Consider the following 27939-nt stretch of genomic DNA (forward strand, 5'->3'; position numbering starts at 1 on the left):
TTTTTGTTTTTTTGCTGCAGAGTTTTATTATTTCCATATGGTCTAAGGCCTCCAGGGTGGTTAAAAACGGATTACTGGCTGCTGTGAGAGGCTCAGGCAGAAACTGGGACACCAGGGCCATGCAGAGGGGCCTAGTTAGTGCTTGAGGTGAACCTTTGAACAGTTATTTGCCCAGCCTAGCCTGGCGGCCTGCCAGCTTGTATAGAGGTTAGTCAGGTGGTCCCCCATCTTCTTAATGAGTTTCACCTCCTTATCTAGGAAGTGGCTCTTCAGGAAGTAATAGAGGTGGGGTTCTGGGAGAGCAGAAACCAGGGCATGCAGATCCAAAAGGACCTGGTTCAGGTTCTTCTCCAAGACCATGAAGGCTTCCATGGTGGACAGGATTTTACCCCATTCCTCTTGGGATGGCTTCTGCATATGGGGGAAGAAGAGGGCCAAGATACTATGTTGGTTTTTGCATCTTCAAAAGACACTTGGTATCCTTGCACTTCTCTTTGGCCATCTCACAGAAGTGACTCACACCCCCCGGAGCCATATTTTTGTGGTTGAAATAGAAACCCAGAAAGATATTGGTATGGGAGGCCCATAGGTGCAGGTTGACCATCTCGGCCTCAGTGGGATAAATCTGGCAAGTGTGGGAGCTCATGGTTGATGGGCAGTAATACAGAAAGCTCAAAAAATGTTTTAATCCTGGGGTGGAAGATAGTGGAGAAGATGATTCTGCTGATTGCAAGTGGAAAAGAGGTGAGAGGGTGATTTGAGCCTGTAAGAAAGGGCATTTGGGGCTCTGTTCTATTCAAACTGTTGAGGCAAAGGACAAATCCAGGGAACCATCTGACACACTGACGCAGATTTTTTTTTTTTAGCACATTATGTATATGTAACTGAAATGAAAGCTTCATAAAATAGTACTTACTGCTACTGTATGTAGTATGCTTTGGTAGTCTTTATTAGAAATGAATGTTGACTACTAAATTCATTTTACAATCTACTAGTGAGGTTTAAGCTGAAACTTGAAAAAGCATTCATATATATCTCCAAACCAAGACATTGTTATCAAATTTTTCCTCCTCACTAGAGCATTTCCTGTCAGTTTACAAACCTGCTTTAATTTATCCGTTTGAAAGAACCCCCTTTTTCCCACATTTAATTAATTATGTCAATTGTTCATTTCTGTCACAACAAAACTAGTTAGAAGCATTGTTTATGCCTTCATTCTCTCCAGCTTTCAGACTCACTGGTGTACCGAAATGGGTTGTGTGAAGATACCAGAATCCTCCATTTTGTGAATTCCAAGGGTTTTTTGGGCTCAGCAGATTTCTATGCCAGTAGCAATTGACATAGAAATCCTAGAAATTCTCCTGGCTTCGTATCATGCTCTCCTGGACTTCCTCCTACCTCAAGGACTACTTCCAGTTTCCTTTCCTAGCTCACCCATCCTTCCCTGTTTGGCTTCCAAATGTTGAGGTTGTTGACCTAAAAATGAAACAACTGGTTATTTTACCAGTAAAATTGGCTTATTTAGGAATAGCAGAAGAATTGCAATTCAGAACAAACTATAGCAAAACTATTGCAAAAAACTATAGCATATATATATGTATTATGCAAGTTCAAGATGTAGAGAGGAGAGGAAAGTTATTTTGTGGAGAAAAAGGAGAAAATAGGTTGGGGTTGTTTTCATGGAAAACAAGGGTTCAGGGTGATGATGGTCTTCCATTAGCTGAGTTGCTGGGAAAGGAAGTCTAGCGTGGATTTCTCTTCCTTTTGGGACATGTAATAAGTGATTTTTCCTGTTGATGTCTGTAATTGATCATTCCTTTTATGCCTGTAACTGACATTGAGTGGTAGTGAGAACTCCCATTCTATTTCGTTTTTTTTTAAAAAGATTTATTTATACAAGAACTGGGGTACAGGTCAGAGGCGTTGGAGGGTGAGAGAATCCATCAGAGAGAGCAGGGAGCAGAACAGGGAGATGGAGTGAGGACACTGCTGAGGGGAGCAGCGGGCAAGGCAGGAGAGGTCTGCCACGCCACGTGGGTTTCTCCCTGGCCTGCCGGGAATCAAACCCACTCTGTGGAGGCTGCGCATAGCTTCATAGCGCAGTGCTCAACCCGCTGTGCAACCAGGGAGGCCCACCCACTCTATTTTAAATGAGGTTTTCTTGTATATAGTGATTTTTTTTAATGCAGTTTCATGATATTATGATAGGGATATTTTGCTGATGTATATGCCGATGATTCCCAAAAGTGTATTTTTAGTCCTTTATCCAGTTACTTAGGCCAAAATTCTAACCTTCCTACCTCATCCCAATGTCCTGTCATCCCCACCTTTAGGATGTTTTGAATGCAGTTACTTTTCACCATCTCCATTGCTAACATGGGGGTCCATCATCTTTAGGCCCTTGGCTTCACTCTTGAGGCCCCCTCCATTCTGTTCTCACAGCAGCCAGCATGATCTAAAAATATTTGGATCAAGCCACCCCCACATCTAAAACCCTTCATTGACTGCTATCTATTGTACTTAGAGGAAAATCCACATTCCTTTCTAGGGTGTATAAAAACCCTTTATAACCTTTCCTACTCTTTCACCTTATCTTACCTCAGGACCTGTGCAATGCTGTTCCCTCTGCTTGATATGCTTCCCTCCCTGTCTTCCCTGCTTTTTTTTTTTTTTTTAAAGATTTATTTATTTATTTATACAAGCACTGGGTACAGTCAGAAGCGTGGGAGGGTGAGAGAATTCACCAGAGCCAGAGCGGGGAGCAGAGCAGGCAGCAGGACCGAAGTACACTGCTGAGGGGAGCAGAGGGCGGCAGGAGAGGTCTGCGCGCCATGTGGGAGCAGCCAGGGATCAAACTGGCGCTGCAGAGGCTGTGGGGCAGCTTCACAACCCAGCGCTCAACCGCTGCGCCACCAGGGGAGGCCCCCTGCTCCCTTCTTAACTCTGTCCTGCAGCCTGAAGGATAGCTTTTTTTTGTTTCTTTTTCTCTTCAATACAAAATAAATCCTCCTTTTTGTCTCTCATAACACCTTGGTTTACTTTTCCCTGAAATAATTACAAGTTATAATAATAGGTGAATGTTTAGTTGTATTTCAGTGCCTTGTCCCCTCATGAGTCTGTAAATGTCATAAAGGCAGTCACCACTATGTGTTCACCTAGAGCTTAACACTGCATCTAGCATACAGTTGGCATTTAGCAAATACTTGTTGTTTTTTTTAGATTTATTTATTTATGTATACAAGAGCTCGGGTACAGGCCAGAGGTGTGGAGGGTGAGAGGATTCACCAGAGACAGAGTAGGGAGCAGAATAGGCAGACTGACCGAAGTACACTGCTGAGGGGAGCAGCGGACAAGTCAGGAGAGGTCTGGTGTGCCATGTGGGTTGCTCCCTGCCCGGCCGGGGCTTGAACTTGTGCTGCAGTGGCTGCGGAGAGCTTCACAGGTTGCGTATTAACCCCTTGCGCCACCAGGGAGGTCCAGCAAATACTTGTTAAATGAAATAATACACCAGTAATTCATTTATAGATTAGTTTACTAAATTAGTTACTTTCTAATTACTGTGCAATGTAGTTTTCTGATATTCCTGAGTGAAATGGTTTGAATCAAGTTTTTCCTCTTGTAGCAACCTGTCCCCATATCCCAAGGAGTCATTTATTTATTGAAACCAACTGAGAATTTTGTGGTTAGCAACTTGTAGGAAAATAGGTTTTCTGGTAGGTAAGACCTTTGAGGTTTTCTGGTAGGAAATGCAAAGTCCCCTAAAATGAAAAAGTCTGGAGACCTAACTTACAGTTCTTGTCTGGCCTCCAGACTGAGCAGTGTGGTTCTTAGGACCATAGAAGAACCCTGAGTCTCTGAGAGGGCCAACCTAGTGCACCTCTCTACCCAGCATCTGCAGTGAGAAGGCATGGATGGCCAGCGCCCCAGAGTTTTTACTTTTTTTTAATCATTGACTATTACCTATTGAGTGAATAATGTGCCAGACATACACTAGACATCTTTAAACATGAGGAATATTTTTGCTTTATTTGGTTGAATGATAGAATTTAAAAATAACTGCAGCATGAGTTTGATCCCCAGCTAGGGAACGCACGCACATATGGGAACTCACCACAGATCTCTCCTGACTCGCCTGCTGCTCCCCTCAGCAGTGTATTTCAGTAGATTTGCATGTTTTGCTTCCCACTCTGTCTCTGGTGAATCCTCTCCCCCCTCCACACCTCTCTGGCCTATACCCCAGCTCTTGTATACATAAATAAATACAAATAAATCTTGAAAAAATAAAAATGATTACCATCACTTGGTAACTTATTTTTCTTAGGTAAAACGATACAAAATATTTACAGCAAAATTATTGTGAGGTGTTTGATATTTGTCTAACTTTGTCTGTTGCCTTGGGATTATTTATATACCTGGAAATCTTTGTGTCAATTCTTTTATTCTTGAACTCAACATACAGTTAGTAAATTGAACTTTTCTGTATCTTTTTGAGATTATGTCAGAAATTTATCTTCACTTTACAATTGGAAATATTGAGATTTAGAGACGTTAGCTCCTCTTAAATTGAATAACTGATTAAGCTAGAAAGAGAATAATTGTGAGCTCCCTCAAGAATGCTGCAGGTTATTAAAAAAATAAAATGCAAAATAATAACAAAAGAACCCTACAGGCTAAGTGGTTTATTGACTTTGAAGGCTGTCTGCTTGTTTTCTTGTGCTAGAGTTTAGTTTTTTAGCACATGACTTAAGTGATAACATAGGTTGAACATAGGTGAATTTGAGCAATTATCTTCGTCATTACATTCGTAAAAGTCAGCGATTTGGCAATTAATACACACTGTTTGCATGGACTTTTTGTGTCTGTGCGTGCTTTTAAGGAAAATCTGTCAATAGGTCATTTTGTTCTGTTTACTCAGGATTCGGTTTTCCAAAGCAGCTGTTTATATCCATTTAACTGACTCAACAAGTTAAAACAGATTTTACAGGTTAAATTTCAAATAACAAGTCACCTATAGCCCACAAATTTGTTACTTAGGGAAATTAAGTGACTGCCTCTCTGTAAGTATAGATTCAGATTGTCTTCAAAATTCACTTAGGATATTTGTTTTAAACACATGTAAATAAGATCACTACTGTCTTAAATCCTACAAGAGAATATGAAGTTTTGTGTAGTTGGACAATTTCTAGAAGTTTGGATGCTTATGAATCAATATTCATAATTCTAGAAGTTTGGATGCTTATGAATATTGATTCATAAGCATCCATTATTAAATCAAGTGTTACAGAGTTGATAGCTCCCGCTCATAAGGATGAACAGCTTGTAAATGTGTAATTGACAGACATGTCAGTTTATTCTAGTAACTCTAAAAAATATTGAAAGGAAATGCATGTTATGTACTCAATTTTAAGGTTTTTTACCTTATACAATCTTCAGTTTCACATTTCCATTTTTCTCAGCATTTTAGATTTGAAAAATTTCAAACACATGAAACAGTTGCAAAAAGAGCACAGATACCTTGTTATCCTATATAATACCACTATCACACCCAGGTCGTTTTGAATTGGTATAACCACTGTGGTTAAAATGCAGTCTATATTCAAATTTCTCTAATTACCCCAATGTCACTTTAGCTAATTTTTTTAAAGATTTATTTATTTATGCATACAAGAGCTGGGGTATAGGCCAGAGGTGGGGGGAGTGAGTGAGAAGATTCATCAGAGACAGAGTGGGGAGCAGAACAGGCAGATCTACTGAAATACACTGCTGAGGGGAGCAGTGAGTGAGACAGGAGAGGTCTGCTGCACCATGTGGGCTAGCTCCTTGACAAGGAATGGAACTCCTGCTGCCGTGGCTGCAGATTGCTTCATAGTGCTGAGACTTAACCCTTTGTGCCACCAGGGAGGCCCCATTTTAGCTGATTTTTAAAAACTGATTCCAGATCTAGCCAAGAATCACATACTGCTGTAGGCATGCTTCTTTTATCTTTAAGAACAGTTTGTTGGGCCTCCCCTGGTGGTGCAGGCGGTTGAGCGCAGTGCTGTGAAGCTGTCCGCAGCCTCTGCAGCACTGGTTCGATCCTGGCTAGCCAAAGAGCAACCCACATGGCGTGGCAGACCTCTCCTGTTGCCTGCTGCTCCCCTCAGCAGTGAATTTCGTCAGTCTGCCTGTTCTGTTCCCCACGCTGTCTCTGGTGAATCCTCTCACCTTTCCGTTCATCTGGCCTGTACCCTGGTTCTTGTATAAATAAATAAATAAATCTTTAAAAAAAAAAAGAACAGTTTGTTAGCTTCTTTTTGTAACATTGTCATTGTGACAAATTACATTGATCTCTGAAGACTATCTAGGCCAGTTGTTGTGAAGTATGTTCCTCAGTTTGACTTTATCTAATTATACCCTCATAACTAGAACCAAACTTTTTTTTTGCTCAGGATTGCTATAAAGGATGTGTCTTTCTTAGTGCATTACATCCTCCTTATTGATGCTGTTAAATAGGATAACTAATTAAGCTGTTGTTTATCAAATCTGTCATATCTTGTTCCCAACAACCTGCCAGTTAGTGATGGTTACATAACTTGAGGATAAAAACTGCGTTAAAATAATCCCCAATACACACATTTCATTTAGGACTTCATAATATGTCGATACTATACTTACTGACATTTTATTGACTAAAAGAAGGCCTATCATATATTGGCATTTACTCTATGAGTTTTGAGCTGGGTAAACAAAATTATCTTCTTAATAAATGAATCAGTGAATAAATTGCTTCTGCCAACCAGAATCTGGAAGATTCCATACCTGTGTAAACATCCATTGTTATTCTGGTCCCCAAACACAGGTTCATTAAAATACACATGAAAGAGAGCTTCCCTCTTTTGAATATTAGTTTGAGGAAAGGCAGATAATGTACTTTGGATTCTTGCAATAACAATATTGACTTGGACAGTGTGGCAATAACTTGGCAGAGCCATGGGCAAATTTCCCAGAGCGTGGACTATTCTGCGTGATAGAGGAGAGACCATGATTTGAAAATTAAATTGTAACAGTGGCACCTGGAATGGATCTGTTGCCCTGGAGGAAAAATAATATTTATATTTTTTCCCTAGCCAGTTCTTGGTTACTGTGTGTTCTGTAGAATGATAACTCAATTTTAAGCAAAGACAGAAGGAAGCTTTGTGGGCCGACTTCCTGATTAAGTAGGCAAAAAGGATATGTGATTTGATATGTCATTTTCAATTTTATTTATTTATTTTTAAAGATTTATTTATGCATACAAGAACTAGGGTATAGACCAGAGATGTGTGGGGTGAGAGAATTCACCAGAGACAGAGCAGGAAACAGGACAGGCAGATGGACTGAAATATATTGCTGAAGGGGAGGAGGAGGGAGAGTGATCAGAGGGAGGGAGGGAGGTGCACAGGGGACTGAGGTGATGGTGCACAGGTGCATTGGTGAAGGAAACTCTATGGGGACTACACCTGAGGGGGTGGGGGGAAGCAAATATTGTTTAAAAATGAAAAATGTAAAAAATTTAAAAAATTAATTAGTAAAAAAAGAAAAGAAATACACTGCTGAGGGGAGCAGGAGCCAGACAGGAGAGCTCTGCTGTGCCATGAGGGTCAGCTTCCTGGCCAGGAATCGAATTCATGCTGCAGAGGCTGCGGGACAGCTTCATAGGTTGTGTCTTAACCCCTTGCGCCACCAGGGAGGCCCCATTTTCAATTTTAAATGAACCATATGACATACACGAATTATACATAGCTCTTCCTGTGTTAGATTCCTTTTTTTTTTTTAAAGATTTATTTATTTATTTATACAAGCACTGGGTACAGTCAGAAGCGCGGGAGAGTGAGAGAATTCACCAGAGCCGGGAACAGAACAGGCAGGCTGACGAAGAAATACACTGCTGAAGGCAGGAGAGGTCTGGGCGCCATGTGGGACCCTGCCGGGGATCAAACCGCGCTGCAGAGGCTGCAGGCAGCTTCGCAGCACAGTGCTCAACCGCTGCGCCACCAGGGGAGGCCCTAGATCCCTGTTAAACATGATATTCTTCGTGAGCTGTGGTCATTTGGTCCAGGCGGCACTTTTGTGAAATTCCAGCTATTTGTTGAATGTCTGATAGTATTTGGTAAGCTTCACATGATGGTTCGATTATAGTGCTGACATCACTGTGCTGATGACCTAAGGCCTAGGTCTGGTTCTTGTGTTAACCACTTACTAGTTTTGCTTTATCTATTGACTGAAAACCACCCATCTGTTTTACACCCCCCCCCCTTTTTCTTTTAAATTTTGTACCATTTTCATCAGATAGCCTCACTCCTGGTTAAGAAATAAAGTAGTCTTTTTTCTTCCTTGCATACTATGTCCAAGTAAAACCTGTTTCCTGAATTTTTAGAACTTTGCATTGCCTATTTCCATTTATCCCATCCATTCTTTTTCTAGTTCCGTAGGTATCTTCCACTTCAGTTAGGCTTTTTACTGTGTGACCCTAATAAGTTTTTGAACCTCCGAGTTTCAGTTTTGTTTATAAAGAAAGAATCATAGGGCCTCCCCTGGTTTCGCAGCAGTTGAGCGCTGGGCTGCGAAGCTGCCTGCAGCCTCTGCAGCGCCAGTTCGATCCCCGGCCGCTGGTGAGGGTCCCACATAGCGTGCAGACCTCTCCTGCCACGCCTGCTGCTCCCCTCAGCAGTGTATTTCCTCAGTCTGCCTGCTTTGCTCTCCCCTCTGGCTCTGGTGAATTCTCTCACCCTCCCCCACTTCTGACTATACCCAGTGGTTGTATAAATAAATAAATAAATCTTTAAAAAAAAAAAGAATCATAATAGTTTCTACATCACAGGGTTTTAATGAGCATTAAGTAAGGTGATACCTTTTTAAAAATGATACTCTCCATTTAGGGAGATCTTAATGAGTACCAAGAGCTATGCTAAACCTTTAAAATTTGTTCTCTCATTTCATTCCCATAATGGCTTTATGAGGTAGGAAGAGTTTGTGATGATAGTATCACGTGCAGTGGGGATAATAGGTGGCATTTACTGAGCATTTACTGTGTTCCAAATGCTTTACATGTTTCAAGTTAATCCTGAAAACAGTCTTACCAGGTTGGTACTGTAACTGACATTTTGTAGATGAGGAAACTTATGCATAGAAAAGTAAAATATCTTGCCCCAATTTGCATAGGTAATGTATGGTAGAGCTGGATTTAGAATCCAGGCTACACTTATAGGTACAATATATATCCATTTTATTGTTTTAGATGGGAAGCTTAGGGAAATTAACTCACTAAAACTTCGTTACCTTATAAAGAGCAGAGCTAGAATATGAACCTAGTGATGTATCTGATTTCAAAACTTTTTAATTATCACACTATATTGCCTCTAGATCATTAAAAACAGTACTTTCTGATGTGATATTGTAGACTGGACCCGTTATAACTTAAATTACATTAACTGTGCTTATTCATATATGAAAGATGACATTTTACCTTATTTTACTTGTTTAGCAGACTTTTGATTACTGCTGAACAATTGAACTCTACCTGTTGAGTTTATGTAGAAGAGGAAAACCTTTGGAGTTCTGTGAGGATTCATGAAATTGCTGAAATTACCAGCGGTGATGTTAGTATTAAGGGTCCCATTTCCGGTGATTTAGCAGTAGGACTTGACCTCCCAAGATGTCAGTAACTGGTAGGAGGCAGATGTTACTAGGGAAAGGATATGCTTGGGACAGCATCTTGTTTTCTTCAGGTAATTCTGGCACCCTCACACTGTTCACCGAAATCCCATATTCCCCATCCTACCCATCTACTCCCATGTTCTTCCTGTAACTAACTTCACCCAGATGATTCCTCTTAATTTCTGCCTACATAGACTAGGGATAAGGTTAGTATTTTAATCATGTACCTGGTGATGGACATGAAATTGTGCAGTCTGCTAAACTAGTAGAACTTAGGAAATTTCTCAATTTTAGATTGTCCCTGAATTCCTGAATTTGGTGGATCTTGACAGAAGAATTGTTTTACAGATGCTTAATTCCCATGAAGGGTACAAACCCAGATTGATAATAATTTACTTTTCTTTTGCAGGAAAGATGCCAATTCTGCACTGCTCAGTAACTACGAGGTAAATAGCTTTAAAGTGAACTATTTTCCTCCCTGATAGTTTGTCTTTTGTTTCTGAAGATTATTAAATTAATTTTGGTTAGAAATATCTGAATTCATCTGGATTTTCAACTTTAAAACTGGATGTCCATGTGGCAGACCTTGGAATATTCTAAGCATAGTAATTCAAGCAAGTTGGGAAGACTATTTTACAGTAGGCAGCCTTCCCAAGATGGCAAAGATTTTATCTCTTCACTTGGGGTGTCTTCATGGGATGGAAACATCTATTTTGGGACTGTTTTTGTATACAAAAGTTTTCTACTACAATACTTACTATGTCTTTTCCTCATTACCACTCTATCTATAAAGTGATTTTATATGTTATTATTTAATCCTCAAACAGTCTCATTGATATTAACACCTTCATTTTGAAAACGAGAACTTGGTTGACTACTGTGAATAATTTGGTGGAAACTAAACATTTGGAATTTTGGGGCTTTGGTGTGGGGTTACTAAAGAAAGGGAGGAAAGAAAGCGGTTGAGAAGGGAGCTATAACATCATCTTTGACTACCTCTGTTTTGCCTGGGTCCTGTTTGGTACTAGCAAAACCATGTGAATGGTTAATGCCAGATGCAGAAAGAACCATTCATACAGTCACTCTCAGTTTTCCATGTGCCACAGTCTGAACTCATGGAGGGTTAGAGGCGCGTTGGGTCTTATGTAGAATTAATACAGTTGGCAATTGCTGCTCGTAACAGGAAGGTTGTTGGTCAGGCTATTGACTTTTAGGAATCTCCTTAACTAGTATGGACTTTGTTGGGTGTTTGGGTATTTTATCCATTGGGGGAAACATTGCATTTATTGGATCTTAATGCTACTATTTCTGAAAGGAATGACAAGCAGGGGAAGGATTGCATTGTATCTAGTAATGGATTATGAGCCTAAATTTCCCTCATTTCTCTATGATCTCAAAAACAGCAAAGAAATATCCTTCTTAACCTTCTTAGACACACTTATCTGTGCTAAAGTTTTATAGCATTTTTTCCTTCCCCCATTTTTTTGTAAACAATATTTCATCACTTAGCTCATAATTTTTCTTTTTCAGGATTAAGTAAATATATTTTTGAAATCAGAGGAGATCAGTGATATGGTGTATGTTAATAGGAAACATTTAAATTTCTTAAGTAAACTAATGAGTTTGCATTATTTGATTTAAACCAAAGAGTGTTTTTAAAATGTGTTTCTTGAACTCATATTTGCTCTAATGCAAGGGTTAGGGGGAGGATTTGTGGGAAGAGGTACCATTCTTTTTATCCTTTGAGAATTGATAAATTCCTCAAATTTATTTATTAAATTTTGTGTATGTCTTTCCTTAGGTGTTCCAGTTATTAACTGATCTGAAAGAGCAACGTAAAGAAAGTGGAAAGAATAAACATAGTTCTGGGCAGCAGAACTTGAATACCATCACCTATGAAGTAAGTTTAGGTTTCTATCCAAACTACCAATGAGGGGATTTGGTTTATTTTGCCAGTGACTGACCACCAAATCAAGACTGCTTCTTATTTAATAGTTTTGCTGTAACCCAGTTTTACTGTTTATAAAAGTTGAAGTTGTTTGGTCGTCCGGTGTTTTGCCAGTTGTGAGGTTAGGCAACTACAGATTTAGAGGAAATAGTCAAAACAACACCCTCACTTCTAACACTAGTTGTCAGGGATCCCCAAGACTACCCTCAGGTTCAATAAATTACTGCACGTACTCACAAAACTCACTGAGGGCTATTATATTCACAGTTAATGGTTTATTACAGGGAATAGAAACAGATTAAAGTTGACCAAGGGAAGAAGCAGATAGGGCAGAGTTCAGGACAAATACCAAATGCAGAGCTTCCGTTGTCTTTACGTGGAGTGAGAACATACTTTTTCTCTCAAAATTTGTGTGTCAAGGGCCTCCCCGGTGACGCAGCAGTTGAGCACTGGGTTGTGAAGCTGCCCGAGGCCTCTGCGGCGGCGGTTCGATCCCCGGCTGCTCCCCGGCCACCAGAGGAGTGTCCCGCATGGCGCGCAGACCTCTCCTTCTGCCCGCTGCTCCCCTCGGCAGTGTACTTCGGTTCTTCTGCCTGCTCTGCTCCCCGCTCTGGTTCTGGTGAATTCTCTCACCCTCCCGCGCTTCTGACTGTACCCAGTGCTTATATAAATAAACAAACAAACAAACAAATAAATAAATCTTTTTTTAAAAAGTGGAAGTGGAAATAAATCCAAATTTATTAAAAAAAAAAATTTGTGTGTCAACCAGGGGAGCTCTGCTGCGCTTCAATGTCCAGAGTTTTTGTTGAGACTCCATTACATAGCTAATCCTGATTGACTTGACACTTCTGAAGATTATTGCTCAGATATTTTGTAGACTGTCCCTTGATTTTGGTTGTCTGATGTTTTCTTATGAGACTGAATTTACAGCTTTTGGGAATGAAGTACCAGAGAAGTGATATCTTGTTGTCAGTGATGTTATTAACTTTGGTCACTTGTTAAAGTGCTGGCAGTCTGGTTCTCCATTGTTACATTATTGTTTTTCCATTTTAATTTCTTTTTAGGACGAAGTAACCAAATGTTGCTCATATGCAAGTGGCTTAGGCTTCATTTCTTGAAGGGGGGAGATAGCAAAGAATATGTGTTAAAAGCATAATAAATAGCTGTTTTGGGGAAAATACTTTGAGTTTCTACAAATATCCTATTTCTCCTTCAGCTTTTACCTATTTGGGCATTTATTGATGAGTCTTTCCTATAGTAATTCTTGCCTTGGTATGATTGACTGGTGGTAATTTATTTAAATAGTCTTTCCTTCTATTTTTAATAGTTATAATTCATCTGTGAAAAAGAGTTGTTCTTTCTTATCCATTTATTTCTTCAGTCATTTATATCCACATGGATTAGTGGCTGCTTATTTTATTCTTTGGGTTTCCTATCTTTAAAAAATTGTGTGAAATATGATAACACAATTATCAGATTGAGTTTTTCTCTTAAGATCAGAAAAGTTTGGGCCTCCCCAGTGGCGCAGTGGTTGAGCGCTGGGTTGCGAAGCTGCCCGCGGCCTCTGTGGCGCCGGTTCGATCCCCGGCTGCTCCCCGGCCACCGGAGGAGGGTCCCACATGGCGCGCAGACCTCTCCTGCCGCCCGCTGCTCCCCTCGGCAGTGTACTTCGGTCCTTCTGCCTGCTCTGCTCCTACTCTGGCTCTGGTGAATTCTCTCACCCTCCCGCGCTTCTGACTGTACCCAGTGCCTGTATAAACAAACAAATAAATGGATAAAGCATGCCTCTATTAAAAAAAAAAAAAAAAAAGATCAGAAAAGTTTTCTTCTAAAATTTCATTAATTATTTTTCCTGATTTAGCTACTAGTCTTCATTTTGAGGAATTTCTATTATATGAAGATTGACTCTTCTGAAAACATTTGGTTTATAAAAGTTTTTTGAAACAATTTTATAATACTAAGTTACAGCACTGCTTCCCCTTTTTTTCACTCAGAGTTTTTTGTTTTATGCTTGATTTTTCTTTTTTTCTTTTTTTTTTTTAGACATTAAAATATATATCAAAAACACCTTGTAGGCACCAGAGTCCTGAGATTGTCAGAGAATTTCTCACAGCTATGAAAAGCCACAAGTTGACCAAGTAAGTAAAAATTATCTTAGTAGGAAAAGAGTGACACATAATGAAAAGCCATCCTCAACAACAATATTTAGTTGGATTTTGAAATTATAATTAACACACGACACTTTTATTTATTTATTTTAAAGATTTATTTATTCATGCATACAAGAACCGAGGTACAGGCCAGATGTGGGGGAGGGTGAGAGGATTCACCAGAGACAGAGTGGGGAACAGAACAGGCAGACTGACAAAATACACGGCTGAGGGGAGCAGCGGGCGAGACAGGAGAGGTCTGCGCGCCATGTGGGATTCTCGCCGGCGACCGGGATCAAACCTGCACTGCAGGGGCTGTGGACAGCTTCACAGCACTGCGCTCAACCGCCTGCTCCACCAGGGGAGGCCCAACACAAAATACTTTTAAAGTAGAATCATGATCTTATAGATGAGACAACTGAGACTAGTCATAAGGACCCTTCTAGGCAAGAACAAAACTTAGTTGTTTTTTTTTTTTTTAATTTTCATAACCCTTCCCATCAGCTCCTCCCAGCATTCAGATCAACTTGGTTGCAAAATGGGCTTCACAAATATCAATGAAGTCATTTGACATTTGTTGGTATGAGGCAAAAATGGCTTGATAATATTCTATCTTCTCTTTTAGTGCCCAATTATTTTTCTTGGTGACTTTCTTGAATAAGTTAAGCTTGTAGGAATTAAAGACATCATTAACATTACATGAGAAGAAATTAAATGAGAAGAAAACTAACCCAAGTTTTTTAGAATTAATACCACAGCCGATAAATCCCAAAAGCTATTTCATTCAGAATAATCAGTAATTTTCTTTTGGAGGAACGGTACAATGTTATTTCAGGTACATAGTTGATAAACTATCAGTAAACTAAGTGCACTTCTCCCCTCCCCTCTCTTTGAAGCGACATTTTATGGTTTTCAGCACATAAATCTTTCACCATCTTGCTTAAGTTTATTCCTAAGCATTCTTTTTTAGTACTTGTAGTGTTTGAAGTAGTTGAAGGCACCTGACTTCTTATTGTAGTTGAGAATCACTTTAATTATACAAAATCAAATGAGTTAGGAGGAGAATATCTCTGAGAATAGATTAATTTCCGGTGGGAATGTTTCTGTGTAATACGAGGGATGGGAAAGGTAAGTAGACAACTCAGTGTTTTACAGATGAGTGAAATGAGGTTGAGGTAAGTTACACAGATTCGGGCACACAGTGGTGAGTAACCCAATAATGGATACTTTCAACTTAACGAAAGTTTCATTGAGTTTTTCTGAGGAAGCTGATAAATTATTTTTAGGTTGTGGACCCAGTGGGCACTTCAGATGTCTTTGCCTGGATATTGAGAAGGAGCTTTTTCTTCTGGGGAAAAAGAACATAGCTACTCTTCCCCAAGAGCCAGCCAAGGGAATTTTTCATCTCCAGGTATCTTAGAGTGAACACTGGGCTCGTAAATATTTTAAAATGATTTAACACGTCCTTAATATATAAGTATTTCGTATGTATTGTAAAACAGTTCCATCACCCCAGACATTACTTCATTCTGTCTTCTTAAATCTCTTCTCCTATTGCCCAGTGCCATGCACTGCATCTGTTTTCTTTTCTTATAGATTTGCTTTTTCCAGAAAGTGTTTTAAATGGAATCAAACAGTGTGCACCCTTTTGACTCTAAGAGCACTGTCAAAACTCTTTTCTAAAGTGACTGTACCATTGTGCATTAGTCTCAGCGATGTAAGAGAGCCCCATTTACTCCATATCCTTGCCAGTTCATGTATTATTAGTATTTTTTATTTTAGTTGTTCATATTGGTTTGAAGTGGTGTGTCATTATGGTTTTAATTTATATTTGTTTGATACTGTGAATGATATGAGCTTGTTTTGGGTGCTTATCTTCTTTGATGAAGTGTCTGTTCAGATATTTTGCCCTTTTTATTGTTTTTACAGAGTTTTGAGGAATCTTTATATAGTTTGGCTATAAGCCCTTTATTCAGTAGTCATTTACAGTTACTTCTTTCAATGATTTTATAGTCTCTTAGTACTGTCTTTCTCTCTCTTTTTTTTTAATATTATGCATAGTAATGTTTGTGGTTTTTTTTAAGATTATTTATTTATTTATTTTTAAATTTTTTTTATAGAGGCATGTTTTTTTATTTATTTATTTGTTTGTTTGTTTATACATGCACTGGGTACAGTCAGAAGCACAGGAGGGTGAGAGAATTCACCAGAGCGGGGAGCAGAGCAGGCAGAAGGACCGAAGTACACTGCTGAGGGGAGCAGCGGGCGGCAGGAGAGGTCTGCGCGCCATGTGGGACCCTCCTCCGGTGGCCGGGGAGCAGCCGGGGATCGAACCGGTGCCGCAGAGGCCAGGGGCAGCTTCGCAACCCAGTGCTCAACCACTGCGCCACCGGGGAGGCCCTTAAAATTATTTATTTATACAAGCACTGGGTATAGTCAGAAGTGTGGGAGGGTGAGAGAATTCACCAGAGCCAGAGCAAGGAGCAGAGCAGGCAGAAGGACCGAAGTACAGTGCTGAGGGGAGCAGCGGGCAGCAGGAGAGGTCTGCGTGCCATGTGGGACCCTCCTCCTGTGTCTGGGGAGCTGCCGGGGATCGAACCGGCGCTGCAGAGGCTGCGGGTAGCTTCGCAACCCAGCGCGCAACCGCTGCGCCACTGGGGAGGCCCTGGTTTTTTGTTTTGTTGTTTTTGTTTTTTTTTTTTAAGATTTATTTATTTATACAAGCGCTGGGTACAGTCAGAGGCACGGGAGGGTGAGAGAATTCACCAGAGCCAGAGCGGGGAGCAGAGCAGGCAGAAGGACTGAAGTACACTGCTGAGGGGAGCAGCGGGCAGAAGGAGAGGTCTGCGCGCCATGTGGGGCCCTCCTCTGGTGGCCGGGGAGCAGCCGGGGATTGAACCGGTGCTGCAGAGGCTGTGGGCAGCTTTGCAACCCAGCACTCAACCGCTGTGCCACTGGGGAGGCCCAGTTTTGTTTTTTTTTAAATATTTATTTATATAAGAACTGCGGTACAGTCAGAAGCGCGGGAGGGTGAGAGAATTCATCAAAGCCAGAGCGGGGAGCAGAACAGGCAGACTGACAAAATACACTGCTGAGGGGAGCAGCGGGTGCGGCAGGAGAAGTCTGTGTGCCATGTGGGACCCTCGCCAGCCAGCCGGGGATCAACCGGTGCTGCAAAGGCTGCAGGCAGCTTCGCAGCCCAGCGCTCAACCGCTGCGCCACTGGGGAGGCCCAGTACTGTCTTTCTCAAAGCAGGTTTTAATTTTGTTGAAATCAAGTTTATTTTTTTCCTCATACATCTGCTTTTGATGTTATGTGTAAAAACTCTGCCATATACAAGGTCACAAAGATTTTTCTCTTACATTTTCTTCCAGAAATGTTCTATTTTGAGTTAATTTTGAGGGTATGGTGTGAGTTAGGGGTTGAGGTTTTGGCTGTGTGTAGATTTCAAACTGTTTTAGTACCATTTGCTGCAAAGACCATCCTGTCTCTGTTTCTTCACTTCTGTTTCTGTTCCATTGGTCCGTGTGTCTGTCTTTCTGCTAGTACCACACTATCTTGATCAGTGCATCTTTATAAGTGTTAAGGTTAGATAGTATGAGTTCTTCAACTTTGTTCTTTTTCAAAATTGTCTTGACTTTTCTAGTTCCTTTGCCTTTTTACATAAATTTTTGAATCAGCTCATTCTCACCTAGAATAAATCATTACTGTTCTTTAGTTTTCAGAATACAGATTCTGAACAAGTTTTCTAGGTTTATAGCCATGTATTTCATAATTTTTGGTGCTGTTGTAATTATTATTGATCTGGATGTTCATTGCTAGTGTAGAAAGAAACAGCTGACTTGTCTCACTGAACTTAATGTTATGCAATCTTGCCTTTTAGTGTACTCCTTAGGATTTTTATATGTAGGCAGTCATGGTATTTGAGAACACAGTTTAATTTCTTTTTAACCTTTATGCCTTTTATTTCTTTTCCTTCTTGCACTGGCTAGGTCTATGTGTTGAAATAAGAACACCATGATGTATGATGTTGATAGAATGGTAAAAGCAAATATCCTACTTTGTTCCTGATCTTAGGGGAAAGGTTCAGCCATTTATTATTAAGTGTAATGTTAGCTCAGGATTTTCATGGATGCTTCTTACCGGGTTCAGAAAGTTGAGTTTGCTGAGATTTTTGTCATGACTAAATGTTTGTGTCAGTTACTTTAGACTGCGTTGTTCTACATATAACCAGTAGAGGGAGCTGGCAGACTTCTTTCACTGTGACTGAGGCCTGAATTCCCTTATGAAGCCTTGTCAAGGCCTAGACCATGTGCTAGGCAGTACAGTTTAAGACAGCAATTCCATTTATAGTAAGAACTGCTAAAGTGCTTTTTAATAGTTGATAGTTTTTCTGTGATAGTTTTTTCTTCACCATTTTCTCAGTTAAAGTAGATTCAAAATAATAGCCCTTAACTAGTTCAGTTCTAGTAGTGCACACTGGGGCTTTATTAATTTGCCAAAATACCTCCACTACTGGGGCCTCCCCTGGTGGCGCAGTGGTTGAGTGCTGGGCTGCGAAGCTGCCTGCAGCCTCTGCAGCGCTGGTTTGACCCCCGGCCGCCGGCGAGGGTCCCACAAGGCGTGACAGACCTCTCCTGCCATACCCCTCAGCAGTGTATTTCTTCGTCAGTCTGCCTGTTCTGTTCTGCTCTGGCTCTGGTGAATTCTGTCACCCTCCCGCACTTCTGACCTCCACTACTGGAGTTCTTGAGGGTGTGTGGTAGGACCATGTTTTGTTTGACTTCATGGCTTTATTCAGCAAAATAGTAGCATTGAGATTCAATCAACTTGAAGTCACTTTAATACTAAGTGCCAAGTCATTTTTTTCTATAGAATACTAATTTCCCAAAGCATTTGGTTCTTTAATCATTTTAATTATTGCTTGTTGAAGCATTTAGTTCCTGAGAACTGCAGTCTGGTTTGCAGTTCCAGCTCTCATTCTGAGATCTCATCCCTAAAATTACAACTATAACTGCCAAGAAGAGAGGAAAGCTTAGCTTAGAGACCCAGCTTAGGTAGGTCTGTGAATAACTTCAGATCCCTAAAAGTGACTCTTCTATGCACAGATGACCCTTGGTGCTTGACACTGTATTTGGGACCCTTTGCTACCAGCAAAACTCAGAGTAGGTGAATTAGTATCTGGAATGTGGTTGCCCTTCTATTTTCAGAGAATGGAATACTACCCCCATGTCTTTCCAGTGTTCAACAGTTGTTTCTCCTTTGAACTTACACTGGGAGTCAGTGCTACTCTAGTACTGCCTTTAATTTATCCTTCAGAGAACATTTATTTAGTGCTAGCTCTATCTCAGTTGTTGGGGATACAAAGATGAATACAGTGTAAGTGCTATGGTTGTGGGGACTACCACAGTGTCAGAATTTAAGTGTATCCCTCCATCTATAGGAACTGACACTGGGTTTTAAGGTGACTTGATACAGCTGTTCTTTTTTCTTTTAAGTTCTGTCATCTTTGAGAACCTACACATTTCAACCACCCCTTTAACAATAGGCTATATATTGTCATGTGACAGATGCTTTCTAAGCAGAAGGAACATGATATTCTAAGGTATGGAATCAGAAAGTAGTCTGACATTTTCCTGTGTAGTATTTACAGTTTTAGTTGAGATGAATACTTAGGAAAAGTGAAGGCATACCCAGCTAGAGAGATTGACAAAGTCCAAATTTCATTAGGTTGTAGAGGCTGTAAGCAAATCAGAATCATACCAAACATATGGAGACGGTGGGAACATTACAAGTAGGGTAATGAGATGACTAGATATTCATCTTTTAAAAAGTTCTTTATTCACAAGAGTGAAGGTAGATTGAGGAAGTGGAGACCTCTGGGGATACTGGCTGTTGTCCTTTAACCAAGAAGAATTGAAGTGGCTCATAAAAATGGTGAAGAGGGGGGTAGATATATTAAAAATACAGTCATTCTCTGCATTTGAGTCTCCCTCCAGTGGTGACAGTGAGCCAGCTACCCCTCTCATTCTGTGTATGGAGAACTAAGTCCTCTTGTCAGCTTTTTTTTTTTTTTTAAGATTTATTTATGTATGCATACAAGAACTGGGGTATAGGCCAGAGGTGTGGGGGTGAGAGGGTTCACCAGAGACAGAGTGAGGAACAGAACAGGCAGACTGACTGAAATGCACTGCTGAGGGGAGCAGCAGGCCGAGATAGGAGAGGTCTGCTGTGCCATGTGGGTAGCTCCCTTGCCGGCCAGGAATCGAATTTGTGCTGCAGAGGCTGTGAATAGCTTCACAGTGCTGTGTTTAATCCCTTGCGCCACCAAGGAGGCCCCCACTTGTCAGCTTTTAACTTGTATCCTCCTACACTATGATCCTCTGAAACCTTTCATGGCTCCAAGCACAGACACCATTTCTTCTGTTTTTGCATCCCCTTAGGCAAAAGTAGAGAATCACTTGTGGAATGATACTTGTAAAGTGTCAGTCATATCTGGTGATCATAGTCTTTTCAGAGGGAAGGTCAGTTTAGTTTTCTCTTGCCTGGGAGTATCATAGATCTCTGCCTATTTTTCAGGGTCTTCTAGAATTGCTACAGGTATCATCCTGAGCATGTCACACCTTTCCTTGGTTACTTGATGTCTACAAAATTGCTTTTACAACCTCTCTAGCAGCCATTTCCTAAAACTGTAAATTTTTGTTTTTCTGTATGTTCACTTGGGCTGTTCCTGTCCTAATTTTCCATTCCTTCTGTCCTTCTTGCCTAAAAATCCATCAGGACTCAGTATACACATGTTTTCCTCTATGAGGTCTTTGTCTTTGAGTCTAGAATAAATGTTTGGGAGATAGGAGGAGTAGAACTGAACTACAACGACTACCATTTCTGTAGAAATTACTCTGTGAAAATCATCATTATGAACACTGAATACTATAAGCAGATGGTTAAGAACATAAATTTGATGGCAGAGGCCCAGCGCTGCCGTTTACTAGCTGTGTAACATTGGACAAATTATTTACCATCTCATCTAAGTCTGAGGATTAAATGTGCCTGCCATATGGGAAATAAGCAATAAAATGGTAGCTGCTGACACTATAAAATGGGAAGATTTTATCCCTTCTAACCCCCTCCTGAGATATTAAGTTATGTTATCATTCCTGTTTTACAGATGATGAAACTGAGGCTTAGAGACACTGGGTGACTTGCACTGCTTCCCCAGATACGTGGCTATGGGAATTGTGGTGCATTCATCTTTTTTATTTCAGAATGACTTTTAAACACAATACATATTTATTGAATTGAAAAATGAATTTGGTGCTCCCGGGTCATATTGAGATAGAAATATAAATCGTCCCTTGCATAAGGGTGTTAATTGAAGCCGTTCTTTTTTCTTTTAAGTCTGTCATCTTTGAGAACCCACACATTTCAACCACCCCTTTAACAATAAGCTATATATTGTCATGTGACAGATGATAATTGTTTTCAACTGTTACTTAGACCTTTTGTTAAAATTGGCTTGTCTTCTTTTCTCCACTGGATTATAAACTTTTTGAGGGCAGATAAACTTTATACACAATGCATTAACTTTGTATAGTCCTTGTTCTTGTTTACTAAGATAACAGGTTAAATCTCATTAATCTGTAATCTTCATTTCAAAAAGGAATTCTCAACCAAACCAAGGTGATTTGATCTTTAGTTTCTGTATTTCAGATTAAGAAAACATTTTCATCACTTTTCCAAATGAAATTTAATAAAACCATGCCTCTTCTACATTTCTTACAGTCTATGCCTCTATACCCTTTAGAATTCTAGTACGCATTTGTTCCCTTGAGTACAAGTCACTGACACAGGGCTCTCATATTCTCATTCTCTCATTTTATACTTGAAGACACTGAGGGCTACATTCCAAATGGTTCTCCCACTTGTTATCTGACAAAGTGTTCTCTAAACAACTTGGTCAAGATTCAAGATCTTTAAGGGTCTGAGAGTTGTAAATACTCTGTACTTTTTTTTTGACAGAGCTGAGAAGCTTCAGCTGCTAAATCACAGACCTATGACTGCTGTTGAGATCCAACTGGTAAGTGAAGGAGGCCTGAACTTGAGGGGTTTGGTTTCTGGGTCCAAGATATAGAAAGGGTGATAAAGGCTGAGAACAGACATGCCAGGAATCCCTTTCTTGAAATGTCTACTCCATTTTATAAGACCTCACCAATTTGATCCTAGTAACTATGGACTTAGGAGAAGTAGAAGAATGGAGGAAATTTAATTCCTTCTATAGGGTTTGGACCTGTGACTTGGCAGCTTTTTCTTTCCCCTGATGTCCTGCACCATTTTGGCCATTGCTTCCCTCTAGGGGTGGTTGCCAACCAGATGTTGTATAATAACATTAGGCTCAACATGACTCTGGTGGAATTTACTTCCCCCCTCCCAGAACTCCCACCCTCAACCCACTCTTCCTGTCTGTTTTTTTTTTTTCTTGGTTAATGGAACATATGTGTCCTTTCCCACATGCTCTTTTCTTGCTCTCTCTCCTCTCCCGGTTTCCCAAGCCTGGAAGTCATTCTCTTATCTCTCATTCAGTTTGTGCCTACAGTCTATTTCTTGTACCTATTCTTTCTTCTTTCCCTTCTTTCCCTTCTATACTGCTTTGATTTCTATCATCATTCTTCAGCTCAGCTCTGGCAGTGTCCTGCCGTTCTCCTTGCATCCAGTCAGGATGCAGCCCACTATCATAGTTCACTTTCTAAAACCACAAATTGGATCATCTTGCTTCCTTGTATAAAGCCATTCAATGGAGCCTCATCACTCGCAAAGCATAGCATAAAACTTTAGAGTTGTGGAAGGCAGCGGGAAGTAGAAGACTGAGATGGTTTTTGGTGAAGGTGAAATTGAGATCCAGTGGTACAAACTGAGTGGTTGCTATCTTAGCACGCTGTAGCAGTTTCCTTCTCTTGTACAGGGCAGAGGCATCATCAAGCTACAAATATTAGGCACGCCACTTAACTGCCAGTTTAAAAAAAAAAAAAACTTTGGCTGAAAGATTAATAAAATGAAAATAAGCAATTTCCAAAGTCAGTTTTAGCAGTATTTAGCTTGTTGTCAAATTTCCTTCAGAAAAGTATGGCAGAAAATGGTCAAAAATACCTATGATTTTTAGAATGACTTTTTTAAAAAGACCTTTTTTAAAGGGTCATGGATATTTAATGTTTGACTAAAGTTTTTATTGTGTTCCCAGTGTTTGTTTCTGCCCTTCAAAATGCACCCAAAATTAAATTAGAAAAATTCCTTCCCTAATGGGTGCCTTTCTGGGGCAACTGGCCTTTAGGCTAAATATTCTTTTCTTTTTTTTTTTTTTTTAATACCTTCATTATTCTGATGCTTTTGACTGTGTTGGAGATTCAACTTAGGACAGAGAAAAAAAAAAACAACAAACAAAACTGCAAGAAACTAATTCCTGTCCCTCTGGGTTAAAGATCAGATGTCATTTCTTCTCCAACTTTAATCAGCAACACATGTTATTCATGGCTTAATGACAGATGGAGAGAAAAGATGGGGAGGATTAATGTGACCTCTTCCCAGATTTGTAGAAGTTCTATCATTACTTGGTAAGATTAGCTGCTATTAGGAGTGCCTGCTATATGCCAGACATGTGCCAGGGGCTTTGTGGTGTTTATGTGTCCTTTAATGCCCTCTCAGCATAATCTTGGCTAGTGAGTGACACGTTGTATCTGTTAGATCCAGAAGTCTTACTTTGTTGCTCTAAGCCATGTGCTTTTTACATGGTGAGGAAAAAAAGATGTGTGTGGCGTTCCCTCAGACTCTTCTTTTCCACAGCATAGGTTGTTGACATTAATAAAAACTGAGTATGTCCTTTCCCAGCAGTTGGACCATTTTATAGCCAGATTTTTCCCACACTGGGATTTGGCTATCGAAAGTAGCAAATCATTTTCCAAACTTTGAAGTCTCTTCTTTCCAGCGAGGGATAAGAAATGAGGTTTTTCATACAATAGAATGTGCTAAGGACTTGAGAATTTTCCTGTGTCAGTAACCTTGCAGGCATTTATTCTCCCTGGTTTCAGAAGTAATCTCAGCATTTTTTAGTGTTCAGTTTAGGAAGCTGAAGCTTCTCATTTTCGGTACCTCAGTCATGGTTTGATCCACAGGTGACTGCCTACTGTATGTCAGGGTCTGTGAGGAAATGAAGCAGCCACACAGCTTCAGTGACTTCTGCCATACTTTGTTGTATATTCATTTGGAACAGTTTGTGAACCCCATGCCCTCACAGCCCACTGTCTTGAAAGGCACCACCATCTTTGCCTTTATAATTTAGTGATAATAAAAAGTCTAGAATTTGGAGTTTTAGGGCTTACAAAGTCACTATAATGTATGTTTTCATTTTGTCCTTACTATAAGCATGAGTTTCCTCTAATTTTATATTAGAGAAAATTTGAAATGTATGAAGGGTAAGTGAACAGATGTTCAGAAGTGTTCTGAACAAATAGCTGGAATGTCTATTGCTACTAAAACTTGAGTTAGGGCAACTTAGAATGAGAACCAACCATTTTTATAGAGTACAGCAGCCTCATTCAACAGCCACTGAGAACTGTAATAACATGTGATAAAAATTTATCATTTATGTTGACCATCTACAAATACTTTGGATTTTTAATTTTTTTTTTTTTTTAAGATTTCATTTATTTAAGCATACAAGGGCTGGGGTGTAGGCCAGAGGTGTGGGAGGTGAGAGGATTCACCAGAGTCAGAGTGGGGAAAAGAACAGGCAGATTTACTGAAATACACTGCTGAGGGGAGCAGCGGGTGAGACAGGAGAGGTCTGCCGCACCATGTGGGATTCTCGCTGGTCGGCTGGGATTGAACCCGCACTGCAGAGGCTGCAGACAGCTTCACAGCACTGCGCTCAACCACCTGCACCACCAGGGAAGGCCCAGATATTAAAATTTAATTTGCCTGTATATTTTGAATAAGTTGAACCCTTGGGTTTCTGAGAATGTCAAAATGGTGCTTTATATTTTATTTGGAATCTGATTCTTCTGTTGGTAAAAAAGGTGAAGAATAATCATTTCATTTACTCTCATGATCAGAAAGGAGTTAGTAAGTTTTTGGTTTCTAAAAGGTTTTTGGTATATAATCCATTCTGCTTAATGCATCTTAGGTTTTGTTTTCTTCCTGTGACTGGAAATCTTGGATGAGATACAGACCAAGTTTTCCTTAAAACAGCTGAGTTTCTTCTTTCTCATCTATAAGCTCTCCAGACTTTATGGCATTCTTGAGACGCTCTGGTGGCAGCTAAGCCCCTCATAAACTATGTAGCAGTAGTGCACACATACTGGTGGGAGGTTGTCACATCTTCAGCCTCTTCCTCTGAGTCAGTAAATAGGTCATCATTGACTACATAGTGGATCCATTATCCACTATTATACTGATTATTCATAGACTTGGGATACTCTATTTTCTCAAGTAGAGTTCAGCTTTTCTCAGGGTTAAATTACCAAATCCTTCTTCCTTCCCCTTCATTCTTTGGATGCAGTCTTTGTTAGATTACTTCCTTTTACATACCGTATGATACTTGATTTGAAAAATGGGTTTGGGGGGATTATTTCTTATTTGGTAGAAAAGTTACATTTCACTGAGCATTTGAATCTTTAGAAAATGGTCATTTTATTGCACATGATTGGGAGTACCTCCATTGATTCATGATTTTGAACATCCAGGATTCTCTCTTGTGGAAACATTTTTGCACTGATGAATGATTTGCCAGGAGTTTGTAGTATGATCTTGGATATGTCACTGACTTCTTTGGTTTCTGTACTGTGATGTGTACAATGAGGCTTTGAGACTGAGTTCCTTTCCAGGATTGCAAGTGTAGCCTTTCATCTTGGTTTAAAGCCTGCCGGAATTTCTTTCTGGAGCTCCTTTTGATTTTAGGTACCAGATGTCAGAGATTGCTGTGGGAAATGCCACAGACTAAGCCCCTGGGCACCTTTTGCTTAGGAAGGTGTTTGTGATAGATAGTTAATACCCAGTGAACATGGTTAGGTAACATGACTGCTCATGCACTGCTTTTTTGAAAGGTGGCTGATTACATTATATTTCTATTCAATCTGTATTGAAAATTAAGATGAGGCTAAAGCTGAGTCTAAGAAGACTTTCTTATAATATGCAGTTAACATCTGTATGTTTAGATTTCCAGAACTATGTCAGAAACCACTCTTTAAGTCAACCTTTGTTGAGAGCAGGTGGGAATGTTTCCCAACTGTCATTCATTATTAGGCTCCTTTTCTTCACTCCCAGGAGATGACCAAGGCCATGTGCTGTATGCTGATTGTAAGTTAAATTAGGCAGGTTTGACTTGAGATTCCAGTTCTGCCTGCTTGCCAGGATTGTTGTAAGGGTTAAAAGAAATGAAGTGCAGGGTGTAGTGCCAGGTGTTGTTAGTAGTGATAATAGTGAGGATTAGAGAAAATCTATAAACTACTTGGCACACAGTGGGCAGACATCTGATGAATTGTTGATACAGTTCATAAGTTACTTGTGAAATATCAAACTATATAAAGTGCCATTTCACTCCCCAGAGGTGAGCTTTCTTTGCATATACAACATATTTCTGTGTTTATATGGATGGGTATGGAACTATTACGGTTTTCTTTGTCCTTAAAGAAAAATGCTAACATGTAGCTCTTGTCATAGACTCATTTTGAGCCGTAACATTGACTTTGACTTAACCCAGAATTTGAACTGACTTTTCCCTTCCATGGAGCAAGGTGAGAGGACCTAGAGGTCTGAAGTGGCTCTGGAGTCAAACCCTGAGCTCTGTGTTCCGAGAGGGTGGGTTGAGACGGTGAATAACATGAGCAGGATAGTACAGTGTGGACCTGGCCTGTGAGGCTTATTTGTAACCGCTGGAGAGTTTTCTTCCCTTCTGCAGATGGTGGAAGAGAGTGAAGAGCGGCTCACAGAGGAGCAGATTGAAGCTCTCCTCCACACTGTCACAAGCATTCTGCCTGCAGGACCAGAGGCTGAGCAGAAGAAAAATACCAACAGTGATGTGACAATGGATGAAGAAGATCCAGCATAAAAGAGCACAGCTGGCCCCAGCACCTCGTGAAGTCGAAACACCCAGCAGCCATTCTCAGGACAAAGAGGATTGTTTATTTGGTTCTACCCCGTATCCCAACAGACCTGGTTTCATGGTTGGGTAAATCACAAAAATAAGCCTTTTTCAAAAGTCAGCTGAAAAGAAATGCTCTTGCCTCCAGGAGAAGAACCATGCTAAAGAATACTGCAGTTGTTGGGGCAGAGAACTGAAGAAATGAGGACAAAGTCAAGGATGACAATGATTGTGGTGGAAATACTTCTTCTGCAGCCTCTGCCACAGTAGTGGGAAGGTCCCTGTACACAGCTGCTAAAATACTTGTGTTGCTTTGAAGGGCTGTGTTCTAATTAGTTTCATCTGCTTCCCTAGGCGCTTCCTAGGCAGGGGTTCAGAGCACTGTTGGGATGAGAGCTGAGTTATGAGGATCTGGTTAGATGACTAAAAACTCCCAGAGCGGAAATAGTTGCTCTAGGTTAAAAGAAGCCACTGAACTTGGCTCACCTTAGAGGAATCTTTTCCTCGAGAGCAGCAGAGATAAGAACAGGTCTGGCCAACCCTTCAGGTTCTCGGCCCCTTTCTCTGCTGGCACGGGCATTGTTTATCTGCTCACTGTTTAGTCCTAAATGTTAGGGAACCAGCTCATTCTAATTGAAAAGAGGCAAGCCAGACAGAATGACAGCGGCAGCAAAAATAATGAAGACTGCCTTTCTGATCACCCTGTGTCCTGCCCTGAGACAGGAGCCCTGGGTAGATGCCGCCTTTTGAGGCCACATGAACTGAATTTGCATAATGGGCAAATTTTTTGCACCTTTAAAAATTAATGCACAGGGCCTCCCCGGTGGCGCAGCGGTTGAGCGCTGGGTTGCGAAGCTGCCTGCAGCCTCTGTAGCACCGGTTCAATCCCTGGCTGCTCCCCGGCCACCGGAGGAGGGTTCCACATGGCGCGCAGACCTCTCCTGCCGCCCGCTGCTCCCCTCAGCAGTGTACTTCGGTCCTTCTGCCTGCTCTGCTCCCCGCTCTAGCTCTGAAGAATTCTCTCACCCTCCCGCGCT

General features: G+C 40.6%; 1 protein-coding gene across 1 annotated transcript; it reads left to right on the forward strand.

The window, feature by feature from the left end:
* Window positions 1–417: 417 nt before the first annotated feature.
* On the forward strand, window positions 418–26869 carry CRCP (CGRP receptor component; the record flags this gene model as incomplete). Its single annotated transcript, XM_084250137.1, has 6 exons — window positions 418–476; window positions 10085–10121; window positions 11477–11575; window positions 13667–13761; window positions 21793–21850; window positions 26720–26869. The coding sequence occupies 6 exons, from the start codon at window positions 418–420 to the stop codon at window positions 26867–26869; spliced, it is 498 nt and encodes a 165-aa protein (XP_084106263.1).
* Between the last annotated feature and the right edge of the window lie 1070 nt (window positions 26870–27939).

This window comes from Talpa europaea (genome assembly GCF_964194135.1).
Source record: "Talpa europaea genome assembly, chromosome: 12".
NCBI lineage: Eukaryota > Metazoa > Chordata > Mammalia > Eulipotyphla > Talpidae > Talpa > Talpa europaea.